The sequence below is a fragment of the Pan paniscus genome, chromosome 7, assembly GCF_029289425.2.
Source record: "Pan paniscus chromosome 7, NHGRI_mPanPan1-v2.0_pri, whole genome shotgun sequence".
Lineage (NCBI taxonomy): Eukaryota > Metazoa > Chordata > Mammalia > Primates > Hominidae > Pan > Pan paniscus.
In genome coordinates, this window is record NC_073256.2 from 48,669,904 (window position 1) to 48,683,385 (window position 13,482).

Below are 13,482 nucleotides of genomic sequence, written 5' to 3' on the forward strand. Positions count from 1 at the left end.
TTGCAAACATTTTAAACAAAAAATATTTCTGTTTGGTACACTGTGAAGAGAGAAAAGTACTGTTCTGTATTTTCAAATATTAGTCGTGTCCCAAATTGTCCTAATTATAATCTTATCATATACTTTAAAAAGTTTAGGCCGTGGACACTAAATGTCTGCTCTAATATGATTTTGGGGACATTGTCAATGCAGATTTTTTTTTTTTTTTTTTTTGAGACTTGCTTTGTGCCCAGGCTGGAGTGCAGTGGTATGATCTCGGCTCACTGCAACTGCTAGGTTCAAGCGATTCTCATACCTCAGCCTCCTACGTAGCTGGGATTACAGGCATAGGTCACCACACCTGGCTAATTTTTGTATTTCTTGTAGAAACGTGGTTTTGCCGTGTTGGCCATACTGGTCTCAAACTCCTGGCCTCAAGTTATCGCCCTGCCGCTCAGCCTTCTGAGTAGCTGGGATTATAGGCCTGCACCACCACGCCTGGCTAATTTTCATATTTTTTGTAGAGACGGGGTTTTGCCATGTTGGCCACGCTGGTCTCAAACTCCTGGCCTCAAGCCATCACCACCACAACCACCCCCCCCCCCCCGAAAAAAGTGCTGGGATTACAGGCGTGAGCCACCACACTTTGGCCAAAATAATCCAGATTTCTAAAGTCTAGGATATTTATATTGAATGTGACTAGATTCTTAAGTTTCAGATAACTTTTAATCAATGCACCAAAGTTAACAAGCAACACAACGTTATTGTTAAGTGGTGTGTGTGTTTTAGATCCCAGGATGCTTTATGATGTATACGATTGGTGGGAAATTGAAATTCGTATTTCTTCTCTATAAGCTTGTATTGCCCTTTCAGTGAAGATTAGGAGCTCTGATTTTATTACAGGTCTGTTTATTTTATGGCATTCTCAAGGAAGAAAACATATCCTGTAGGTAAATATTTTAAATCAATGAAGCTTAGCTTACTAAGAACTAATGTTTGTTTTACTTTAATCATTTGATGAAAGTATTAAATGGATCGTACACGTGTGCTTTCTTAGAATATATTAAAACACTTTAATTTTTCCTTGGTAATTTAGGACTATCATCATAAACTATTTCCCCCCCATCGTAAGTGGCTGCAGACCTGTATTTTTCTGGAATTGTGTTTTTGATCCTTTTCATACAACTGAGTATTTGTTTCTAGCACCCCTTAACTTATTTTGTTTCCAAGTTGCTGACTTACAGTATATTAGGAAGAGTGGAAAGTGGTCAAGGAAAAAAATAAGGCAACCAAGCTTATTAAATCAATTATGTAACATTTCTGTACACAGTACATCAGTGGACTTAATTAGGGTGCCTCCTACCTCTTACACAAATGAAATGCTTTGTGACAGGTATTCTTCCTCTTGAAAGGCTTTTTTAAGAAAAAAATAATTTTTAACTGTATACTAGATAATCTGAGATTGCAAAAGGAGCACCAGATAAGGGAGGTGTTACCATGCTGTGCAGCAGAAGAAGGCTTATAATTAAGTTTACTACACTTTAATGTTGGGGTTATTCTGAGCTCAAGATACTCATAGACCTTTGTCTGATTTCCGGGGTCTTATATCTCACTTCACCCTTTGTGTTTAGTTACTGAAAAGTTTAGGGATGAAGATAGATTTACAGTTTATTTTTACAAGAAACTTTATACTGTATGCTTTGCTTCCAGTCTCTTGAAGATTATTTGAATTCATCTGTGGGTTTATGCCCATACACACAGTTAGTCACAGTAATTCAGATATTAACTGTTAAGCTTGTAAATTCTAGCAGAGGGTGGTGGGAACAGAGCAAATCCAAACCTGTTTCTATGAGTGAGAGATTAAGACCATAAAACACTTATCTTTCAACTGTAATTCTGCGGAGTTTTGTATTTAGAGGCAGTACTCTGTGTGTGTGTGTGCGTGCGCGCGTGTGTGTAGTGGGGGCAGAATCAGGAATTTTTTTTTACTTCAAAAGCCAGTAGAGGCTGGGCGTGGTGGCTCACACCTGTAATCCCAGCATTTTGGGAGGCTGGGCTGGGGGGCCGTGCGGATCACTTGAGGTCAGAAGTTCGAGACCATCCTGGCCAACATAGTGAAACCCCATCTCTTCTAAAAATACAAAAATTAAGTCGAGTGTGGTGGTGGCGCCTGTAGTCCCAGCTACTTGGGAGGCTGAGGCAGTAGAATCGCTTGAACCCAGGAGGCAGAGGTTGCAGTGAGCCAAGATCACGCCACTGCACTCCAGTCTGGGTGGCAGAGCGAGACTCTGTCCCAAAATTTAAAAAAAGCAAATAGAATGTCTAGTACTATGAAAGAGAAGCGTTGTGGCAGTTTACAACCATAGAAACCAGCCAACAGAATAAAATACTAAAGAATAAACCTGAGTATTTCCGTATCTGTTTGTAAAAGCATTAGTATTTATTAATTATCTTGATATATAGTGTGTCTGGCATTTAATATTGGAAGTATCTTTTTCTCTTGGTAGATCAGTTTATTGTATAATATCATGTAAATACAACTGTGACATAAAAGTAAATGAACTTGTGTAGATTTGGGAACCTCCCCAAAATAGGACAGATGTTTTCCTGAAAGCTAGGTTTACTTATGTCATCTATTTGAGGATTGTTTCTGAAAGGGTTTACAACTGAAACAACTTCCTAGGATTAAACCAAGTGTAGGTGGATTTATTTTTGTCAGGGAGGGTCTAAATCATCAAATTCCAAAACATAAGCAAGAATTGGCTCTAAACATTAACTGAGTGTAGCAGTGAAGACAGAGGTGTTAGTCCCTAAGAATTAAAAGAAAAAGAAGATGGTTTTGAGCTATACTTCATACTACAAATGATGTTTGTCATTTACTAATTTAAATGGCCTAGTAATTATTTAAATTAATTTATTATCAACTAAATCAAAACAGTGCTTAAAACAGTGATTTCAAAAATATATACATTTAAAAACCCAGATGCTAAGAAATGTCCAATGTATTAGGTAGAAACAACTTGGTGTTCACATCTCTGTATTTCACTTCGGCTATGTCATGAGATAGTTATGCTGAAATTCTGCATTTGGTTTCAGCTTTTCCTCTAGAAAACTTCCTTGTTCCAGTGGCAGTTACATGCCGCATTCCAGGTACTACTGGAAACAGGAAAATCTTGGAGCACAGTCCCTCTCTGAAGTGGTAATCTAATGAGATAAGAGAGACATAGAAATATATCGAAGCCAATTCATCTCCAAGCCAAGAGAGAAGTGTGGAGTTCACGGAAGGGAAAGATTTGGGAGACAGAAAGAGGTCGGGTGGGGGGTGGTTTTCTGTTGCTCTGGTGGGTCTTGTGCCAGCCAGCAGGGTCACAGGATGTGAGAATTCCTTTGGAGCAGCAGTCTGGGGTTCTTCAGCATCCTGGGGTTTCAGAGGCAGTTGGGGACAGCTTTTTGATTCGGACACGGTGATCTCTGGATCCCAGATACCATGGAGATATAAAAAGTGGTGAGACTCAGGCTATATTTTAAAGGAATAAAAGCAGGTTTGCTGATGAGTTGTGTGGAAGACAGAGTGGAGTCAGTGATGACTACCAAGTTTTTGCTCATCCATATCACCTGGGTAGGAGTAAAGGTGTAGTAAGGGAGAGATGGAAAATAAAAATCAAGGTTCTGGAACACAGATCCAAACTGGTTCATCATATCCACCTGTTACCCAGACATGCCACAATTTGCCTTGTTTCAGACCCTTGCCAAACAAAACACTATTCAGAATTGGGACGCTAACTTTGTAACCATTTTTCTTTTCTTTCTTTGAGATGGAGTCTTGCTGTGTCATCCAGGCTGGAGTTCAGTGGTGTGATCTCGGCTCACTGCAACCTCCACCTCCTGGGTTCAAGCGATTGTCCTGGCTTAGCCTCCCGAGTAGCTGGATCACAGGTGTGTGCCACCATGCCCAGCTAATTTTTTTTTTTTTTTTTGATTTTTGGTAGGCACAGGGTTTCACCATGTTGGCCAGGCTGGTCTCAAACTCCTGACCTCAGGTGATCTACCCACCTCGGCCTCCCAGAGTGCTGGGATTACAGGCATGAGCCACTGCACCCGGCCTTTGTAACCATTTTCTAAATTCCTGGAGGGTTTACATTGTAGCACACATCACAGCATAGGGGCTACCTACCAGGTTCTGGAGGCAGACCACCCAACTTCTAGCTCTTCTTGATGCTGGTGGTGTAACCTTAGCCAAGTTATTTAACCCGTGTCCCATTTCCACATCTATAAAGTGAAGATACTAATAGTATCTACCTCATAAAGTGGTGAGATTTAAATTTAACTCGCACAGAGCTCACATAGATAGTGAATGTTAGATGTTCGCTGTTGCTTTCACTGTTTCTTACCAATTGCCTGTATTGCTAAGCAGTTTCCTCTTTTAAGAGGACAAACTTTTTAAAAACACATTTTAATGATCTACTGGACTAAGCATATTGATCCTCCCTACCCCTACTCCTGCACCGAATCTTAGAAATGATACCCTTTTTGGCCAGGTGCAGAGTGGCTCACGCCTGTAATCCCAGTACTTTGGGAGGCTGAGGCTGGCGGATCACTTGAGGTCAGGAGTTTGAGACAGCCTGGCCAATATGGTGAAACCCCGTCTCTCCAAAAAAAAAAAAAAAAATTAGCCGGGTGTGGTGGCTCATGACTGTAATCCCAGCTACTCCGGAAGCTGCGGCAGGAGAATCGCTTGAACCTGGGAGGCAGAGGTTGCAGTAAGCCGAGATTGCACCACTGCATTCCAGCCTGCAAAACAGAGCAAGACTGTCACAAAAACAAAACAAGCAAAGAACAGAGAAATACATTGGCAAAGTTAAAACAAGAAGGGGAAGGCTTGGTGGATCTGAAACTAAGAAATTTCTGAGAAAACGAAAACATACGGGATCGTATTGAAGAGGGAAACTGCAGCCTAAAATGCTGCTAGCAAGCGTGGGAGAATACTACCATAAAAGTTGGGACCCCTGCCAAAGAGCCTGTCATCGCTGCAAGTGGTGGAATCCAGGAGCAGGAGGGGGCTTACTGAGGCAACTTGCAGAGGGAGGGCTTGGGGTGTGGCAGGGGAGCAGCCAAGCCGGCAGATGACTACGCATCTCCACGTACACACAGGTCTCCATCTTACCCTCCATTATGGGCCGGAGAGAACATGTTTCCTGCAGTAGCAAGGATAAGAATACCAAGTCTGGAAGAGCAGCCACCGGGCCCTCTGCTCAGCAGCACATCGTTTTCATCCGTAATGCTGGGAAAACACTGTGCCTCTCCGTTTAGTGAGACCCTCAAGCAGTCATGGCTGGCCGTCCAGCCAGGGGGTCTCCATGCAAAGAGGATCACCCAACAGTGCAGGAAGAAAACAAATTCAGAGAACTCACCACTGAGGAAACAATGGAATACACCGAAGCTCCGTTTTTACAGTTTTAAGTATTGGAGCCACCCACTGGCCTAGGAAGACCCTAACAACTGTTGTACAAAGTCAGGCTGATGAGGGTTAAAGTTAGAGAACATTTTACATTTTTTGCACCCAAATCCAATTAGGCTGCCCCAGGACTGAACCCTAGGGAAAACATTTTGGTTTTCCTCAGAGGCTCTTTGTTTTATCACAAAGATGGATTTGATTCAAAGACACATAGTATAATCTTAATACGGATAAACCTTATTCAACAATGTATTCTCCTTCCTTTAACACTCGTCCTGAGACAATGAACCCAGAACCTGCCATCTGCTTGGATAGGAAGGTAAGGAAAAGTTATGCTCAGAATGACACATCTTATATGACATTTTTTGTTTTGTTTTGTTTTATTTTTTTGAGATGGAGTCTGGCTCTGTCACCCAGGCTGGAATACAGTGGTGTGATCCTGGCTCACTGCAGCCTCCACCTTCCCGGCTTAAGCAATTCACCTGCCTCAGCCTCCCGTGTAGCTGGGATTACAGGCACCCACCAGCACACTCAACTCATTTTTGTATTTTTAGTAGAGACAGGGTTTTACCATGTTGGCCAGGCTGGTCTTGAACTCCTGACCTCAAGTCATCTGCCTGCCTCAGCCTCCCAAAGTGTTGGGATTGCAGGCGTGAGCCACTGCGCCCAGCTTACGTAACATTTTGTATACCCACCTAGAACCCTGCATGGCCCATTGTGGACATTTATTCGAGTTGGAAAACTCTAATGGAGTCCAGATGGGCTCAGTTATGCTTCAGCAGCGAACGACTCCCATATCTCAGGGCTAACAACAAAGGTTTATTTCTCACTCAATGTATCACAGATTGGCTGTGATTCTACTGGAATATTGTCTCAGCAACCTGGGCTATCAGTAGCATTGTCCGTCTTTTAGCAGACTTGGAAACAAGCATGGAGGCCTCCATGGTGGCTGTTAGATCTGCCTGGAGGTCACACGCACCTCCTCTACTCCCCTTTCATTGCCAGTGCAAGTCACACAGCCACACCTGATCTCAAGACATGGGGGAATGTGAACGCCAGCAAGACAGTTGACCACCCTTCTTTATACAACTCTTCCCTTATTTCTCTCCTGCTCCTGAAACTCATGTACAGTATTTGACTTTTTTCTGATATAAATACTGTGGCCCAGGAGTGGTGGCTCACGCCAGTATTCCCAGCACTTTCGGAGGCAGAGGCGGGTGGATCCCTGGAGAGCAGGAGTTCAAGATCAGCCTGCGCAATATGATAAGCCTCATCTCTAAAAAAATACAAAAATTAGCCGGATGTGGTGCCACTGTGGTCCCATCTACTCCAGAGGCTGAGGTGGGAGGATCACTTAAGCCCCGGAGGCAGAGATTGCAGTGAGCCAAGATTTCACCACTGCACTCCAGCCTGGGCAGCAGAGCCAGACCCCATCTTAAAAAAAAAAATCTGTATCATGTACCCCCAGATATGATGTACTGAAAAGCACACCACTTCCATGATATTCTTACCAAAAATGCATACCTTCATCTAATCCTGCACCCTTGATCTCCCTGGGCTTAGGTGATCCTCCTACCTCAGCCTCCCAAGTAGCTGGAACTACAGGCACGCACCACCATGCCTGGCTAATTTTTTTTTTTTTTTTTTTTTTTTTTGTAGAGACGGGGTTTCACCATGATGCCCAGGCTTAGGAGAATGCTATAAAACCTCACAAATAGATAAGGAAATGACAAAAGGCCCAAGAGAGAAATAGCAAAATATATAAACAGGCAATTTCTGAATAAAAACCCGTAAGTGGCAAATAAAGAGTGTGGGAAGGGGCATTATTCTCATTAGTAATCCAATAAATGAAATTTAAACATCAATATGATACTTTATATTACCCACAAATTTGGCAAAGATCTATAAAAATTATAATACCCAGTGTTCCTAAGAAATTATAATACCCAGGTAGTACATATGAAAATGATCACTCTCATAGATTTTAGGTGGGAGTGTAAGTAGTTGGTCTCAACCTTCTAAAATGTAATTTGGTAGTAAATATTAAAAGCCTTCTGTAATGTTGTGATATAATAAGAAATATATTGGGAGACCAAGGTGGGTGGATTGCTTGAGCCCAGGAGTTTGAGACCAGCCTGGGCAACATGGCAAAACCCTGTCTCTACATAAATATAAATAATTATCCAGGTATGGTGGCACATGCCTGTGGTCCCAGCTACCTAGGAAGCTGAGGTGGCAGAATCACCTAAGCCTTGAGGTAGAGGCTGCAGTGAGCTGTGATCATGCCACTGTGTTCCAGCCTGGGTGACAGAGTGAGACCCTGTCTTAAAAAAAAAAAAATTGGTTGCTACCCTCATTTCCTGGCACACAGCTCATAACATCTTTGCAGTCTGTTAGGTCAGCCGTCCCCAATCTTGTTGGCATCAGGGACTGGTTTTGTGGAAGACAGTTTTTCCATGGACAGGGAGGCGGGGGATGGTTTTGGGATGAAACTGTTCCACTTCAGATCATCAGGCATTAGGTTCTCATAAGGAGCGCGCAACCTAGATCCCTCGCATGTGCAATTCACAATAGAGCTCGTGATCCTGTGAGAGTCTAATGCCACCACTAACCTAACAGGAGGTGGAGCTCAGGTAGTAATGCTCGCTCACCAGCTGCTTACCTCCTGCTCTGCTGCCCGGTTCCTAACAGGCCATGGACTGATACTGGCCCCTGGCCTGGGGGTTGTGGGGCTCGGGGGTTGGGGACCCCTGTCTTACGTGATAAATGTCCTTCTGTTCCTGAGTTGTATCCCTTAGGGTAAACAGGTAATAAAGTAAAGCACTTTCCTGTGTTCTATAAGCTACTGTAGCAAATGGTCAAACCCCAGAAGGGGGTTGGAACCTCTGATTTGTAGCCAAGTCAGACAGACATCGTGGGTTCTCTAGGGACCTACTACTTGTGATTGCATCTGAAGGGAGGGACAATCTTGTGGGACTGGGCCCTCACCCTGTGGGATCTGATGCTAACTCCAGAGAGTCAGTATTAGACATGAATTGAATTATAGGACACCCAGCTAGTGCTGGAGAATTGGTCAGTATGGGGGAGAAAAAAAACCATACATTTGGTGATCAGAAGTATTGAGAGATGTGTGAGTAGAAGAAAAAAAATGTTTTTTTTCCCCTTTACACCTTCAAAATATGCATACCGTTTGACCTACTAACTCCTTGTATTGTAATCCTAGGGAATTAGTCAGAGACAGAAGATTGATCATCGCTTTACTAATTATGGTAATGAAAAATCAAAATGATCTTAAGGCCAGGTGTGGTGGCTCAGGCCTGTAATCCCAGTGCTTTGGGAGGTGGAGGCAGGAGGATCACTTGAGGCCAAGAGTTTCAGACCAGCCTGGACAAAATAGTGAGACCCTGTTTCTTTTTTTTTTTTTTTTAATTGTCCATGAGGCATTTTGTTTGTAAATATATGCTGCATTATATCCCTAGAAAAAGAATCCCAGGATTTTCCCTCCTGTGTGTTTTCATCTTGCTTCTTCATGGTCCATGATGCCAGCTGAGGTTGTCAGTACAATGAAACCAAACTGAAGGGATGGAAGCAGATTATTCTGCCATTTTTCCAGATCTTTGAGTTGCACATCAAATCTGGGGCTGATCACTCCACACTTGTTTAGCCTGTCTGTGAGGTTCACAACAATTTTCCCAGCTCTGTGATCATCAATGATTTCAAATTCGCCAATGTAACCATGCTTCATCATCACAGTGAGAAACCGGACGATGACTTTGGAGCACGGCCTAGTAAGCACCTGGCGTTTGCCTCTCTTTTTGGCATTGTTGATGCTCTTGAGAGCATCAGCCAGGACATTCATGCGCACCATTGTGGCGGCGCAGAAAGATGGCAGGAGGAGCAGTGAGACCCTGTTTCTATAAAAAATTTTTAAAATCTGAAAGTTAGCAGAAGATTGATTAAATCAACTATGACTGTATTAGGTGGTTATTTAAAATTACATTGTAGAAAAATGCTTATAGACATAAAGTTTAAAAAGCAGGCTATAAAATAGAAATTAGTGTGAATCTACTGTTTGGGAAAAAAATCTGTATATATATTTTTTGATTTGGTTGTTTTTTTTTTTTTTTTTGAGACGGAGTCTCGCTCTGTCTTCCAGGCTGCAGAGCAGTGGCAGAATCTTGGCTCACTGCAACCTCTGCCTCCTGGGTTCAAGGGATTCTCCTGCCTCACATTCCTAAGTAGCTGGGATTACAGGCACCCGCCACCACACCTGGCTAATTTTTGTATTTTTAGTAGAGACTGGGTTGGCCAGGCTGGTCTCGAATTCCTGACCTCAAGTGATCCAACTGCCTTGGCCTCCCAAAGTGCTGGGATTACGGGTGTGAGCCACCATGCCTGGCCAGAAAAACACAAATATATTAATATATGTACATACAGATACATGTGTACATGTGAAAAAAGCTAGAAGGTTATTATATTAATTTACCAGGGCTGCAATAATAAAGTACCACAGACTGGGTAGTTTAAACAACAGACATTTATTTTCTCACTGTTGGAGGCTGAAAGTCCAACAGTAAGGTGTCAACAGGTTCAGTTTTTTCTGAGATCTCCTGAAGGAGTGGCCTGCCCCTCCACACCGGTAGGTATATCTCGTCAGGTGGGACAAGAGACTGAGAAAAGAAATTAAGACACAGAGACAAACTATAGAGTAGGAACAGTGGGCCCAGGAGACTGGCGCTCAGCATATGGAGGACCTGCACCGGCACCGGTTTCTGAGTTCCCTCAGTATTTATAACTATTTTCACTATCTCGGCAAGAGGAATGTGGCAGGAGAGCAGGGTGATAGTGGGGAGAAGGTCAGCAAGAAAACATGTGAGCAAAGGAATCTATGTCACAAATAAGTTCAAGGGAAGGTACTATGCCTGGATGTGCACGTAGGCCGGATTTATGCTTCTCTCCACCCAAACATCTCAGTAAAGAATAACAAAGCAGCATTGCTGCCAACATGTCTCGCCTCCCTTCCTCTTTTACTAATCCTCCTCAGCACAGACCATTCATGGGTGTCGGGCTGGGGGATGGTCAGGTCTTTCCCATCCCACGAGGCCATATTTCAGACTATCACATGGGGAGAAACCTTGGACAATACCCAGCTTTCCAGGGCAGAGGTCCCTTAGGCTTTCCGCAGTGCATTGTGCCCCTGGTTTATCGAGACTGGAGAATGGTGATGACTTTTACCAAGCATACTGCCTGTAAACATTTTTTTAACAATGCACATCCTGCACAGCCCTAGATCCCTTAAACCATGATTCCATGCAACATGTGTTTTTGTGAGCTCAAGGTTGGGGCAAAGTTACAGATTAACAGCATCTCAGGGCAAAGCAGTTGTTCAGGGTACAGGTCAAAATGGAGTTTCTTATGTCTTCCCTTTCTACGTAGACACAGTAACAGTCTGATCTCTCTTTCTTTTCCCTACAGTCTCCCTCATTGGCTTGCAGATGGCCCATTCTCCCTGTGTCCTCACACAGAAGTGTTGGGATTATAGGCGTGAGCTGCCACTGCACCATATCTAGTTTTTTTATATAAACTTTACAATTCACTTGTCAATTTCTATTTTGTGTCTGTGTCCTAATTGTCTGATTTTAGAGGGATGCCAGTCATATTGGACGAGGGCCCATGCTAATGACCTCGTTTAACCTTAATTACATCTTTAAAGCCCTTTCTCCAAATATAGTCACATTCTGAGGTACTGGGGGTTAGGATATAAATTTTAGGGGAATACTACTCAGCCCATAACAGCTATATACGAAAATATTAACTAGGTATTTTTAAAATATGGAGAATTTTTTCATGATTTTTTAATAAAAATGCTTTTAAGTTGGGCCTGGCGGCTCATGTCTATAATCCCAGCACTTTGGGAGGCCGAGGTAGGTGGATCACTTCAGGACAGGAGTTCAGGACCAGCCTGGCCAACATGGCAAAATGCCGTCTCTGCTAAAAATACAAAAACTAGCAGAGCGTGGTGGTGTATGCTTGTAATCCCAGCTACTAGGGAGGCTGAGGCAGGAGAATCACTTGAACCTGGGAGGCAGAGGTTGCAGTGAGCCGAGATCATGCCACTGCACTCCAGACTGGGCAACAGAGTGAGACTCCATCAATAAATAAATAAATAAATGTATGTTTTTAAGGCTGCACATTAAACTACCTCAAATAAAATAATAAAATTATAATTGATTGTCATTATTACTAATGATTTTTGCCCCAAGCAAGTTTCTGAAAAGGGTCCAAATAGCTCATCCCTTTGAAGCAGATTCTGAGCTGGAAAATCTGTTAACAGTTGCTTCCTCCATAACAAACATAAAAGAACAGCATGAATCCAGATCTCCCCCAGCCATTTGGGGAAAAATAGAAGAATAAGAACTATCATAAGACTGCACGTGCATAAGATGTTACATGATACTCTTTTAGTTGTAAAATATAAAGAGGGCAAAATGTAAACGGTCGCTTAATAAGTTGTATGTATTTGTATATGCATATATATATATGTATATATTTTTTTAACTCTGGTAACAAAATACATAACATGAAATCTACCGTCTTTGTTTAATTTTGTTTCTGAGACGGGTTCTTTCTCTGTCACCCAGGCTGGAGTGCAGTGGTGCAATCTCAGTTCACTGCAACCTTCGCCTCTCCGGCTTGAGCAATCCTCCTGTCTCAGCCTCCCATGTAGCTGGGACTACAGTAATGAGCCACCATGCCTGGCTAATTTTCATATTTCTTTTTAGAGATGAGGTTTTGCCATGTTACCCAGGCTGGTCTTGAACTCCTGGGCTCAAGTGATCCACCAGCCTTAGCCTCCCAAAGTGCTGGGATTACAGGCATGAGCCACCACACCCAACTGTTTTGTTTTTCTTTTCAAACAGGATTGGCTGAAATACCATGTTAAATTATTAAGTGTACACTTCAGTATTGTTATATACCCGCATAATTCTATACAGCAGATCTCTAGAACTTTTTCATCTTGCATGACAAACTCTACTCCCATTCCCCCTGCTCCCAGCCCCTGGCAGCCACCATTCTACTCTGTTTCTGTAAGTCTGACTCCTCTAGGTACCTCCTATGGAATCATATAGCGTTTGTTCTTCTGGGACTGGTTGATAAGCTGTATATTGTTTACTGATTCCCATCCCCTTTTATCTCAGGAGCCTTGAAACTACATTTACTTGATTCTCTTACCTCCAGGGTTCTGTGTTTCATCTACATATTGTGTTTTGTGCGTTTTGTTGTTTATTGTTTTGGGGGTTTTTTGTTTTTTTGTTTTTGTTTTTGTTTTTGTTTTTGTGTTTTTTGAGATGGACTCTCACTCTGTCGCCCAGGCTGGAGTGCCGTGGCTCCATCTCGGTTCACCACAACCTTGGCCTCCTGGGTTCAAGCGATTCTCCTGCCTCAGCCTCCCAAGTAGCTGGGATTACAGGCACCCACCACCACGCCGGGCTAATTTTTTGTATTTTCAGTCTGGACGGGTTTTCGCCATGTTGGCCAGGCTGGTCTCCAACTCCTGAGCTCAAGTGATCCGCCCACCTCAGCCTCCCAAGGTGCTGGGATTACAGGTGTGAGCCATCACGCCCAGCCTAGATATTGTTAATAAAATAAACTCATGAGATGACTTGGAAACCTGAAGGAAAGCAAAAGACATCCTTCATCTGCCAGCAGTGGTATGTGGGCTTTGGTGTGTTTTTTCTGGGGCTGACAAGACTCCATTGCACTGCTTTTTACCCGATGCAGGGATGTGTGATTCTGGCAGTGGTTTCTTGGCCTCTGGATGGCAGTAGAAATGTCCTGGCCTCTGGATTAGGGGTGTGGGGTCTAACAGGAAAGCTGGTGGAGAGCTCCTTACCTTCTGCTCCCCCAAGCATTCCAGTGATTTCTTTTTTGTTTTCTTTTTATCTTTAAAAAAAAATTAGGCTGGCACAGTGACTCACCCCTGTAATCCCAGCACTTTGGGAGGCCAAGGCGGGCAAATCACTTGAGGTCAGGAGTTCGAGACCAGC

The 13,482-nt window shown here is 43.2% G+C and overlaps 1 protein-coding gene across 1 annotated transcript; it reads right to left on the reverse strand.

Moving 5' to 3' along the window:
• Positions 1–8,723: 8,723 nt before the first annotated feature.
• On the reverse strand, positions 8,724–11,218 carry LOC100980034 (small ribosomal subunit protein uS8-like). Its single transcript, XM_034965912.3, has one exon. It carries the CDS (start codon positions 9,300–9,302, stop codon positions 8,949–8,951), a length of 354 nt encoding a protein of 117 aa, XP_034821803.1. The 5' UTR covers positions 9,303–11,218; the 3' UTR covers positions 8,724–8,948.
• Positions 11,219–13,482: the final 2,264 nt, after the last annotated feature.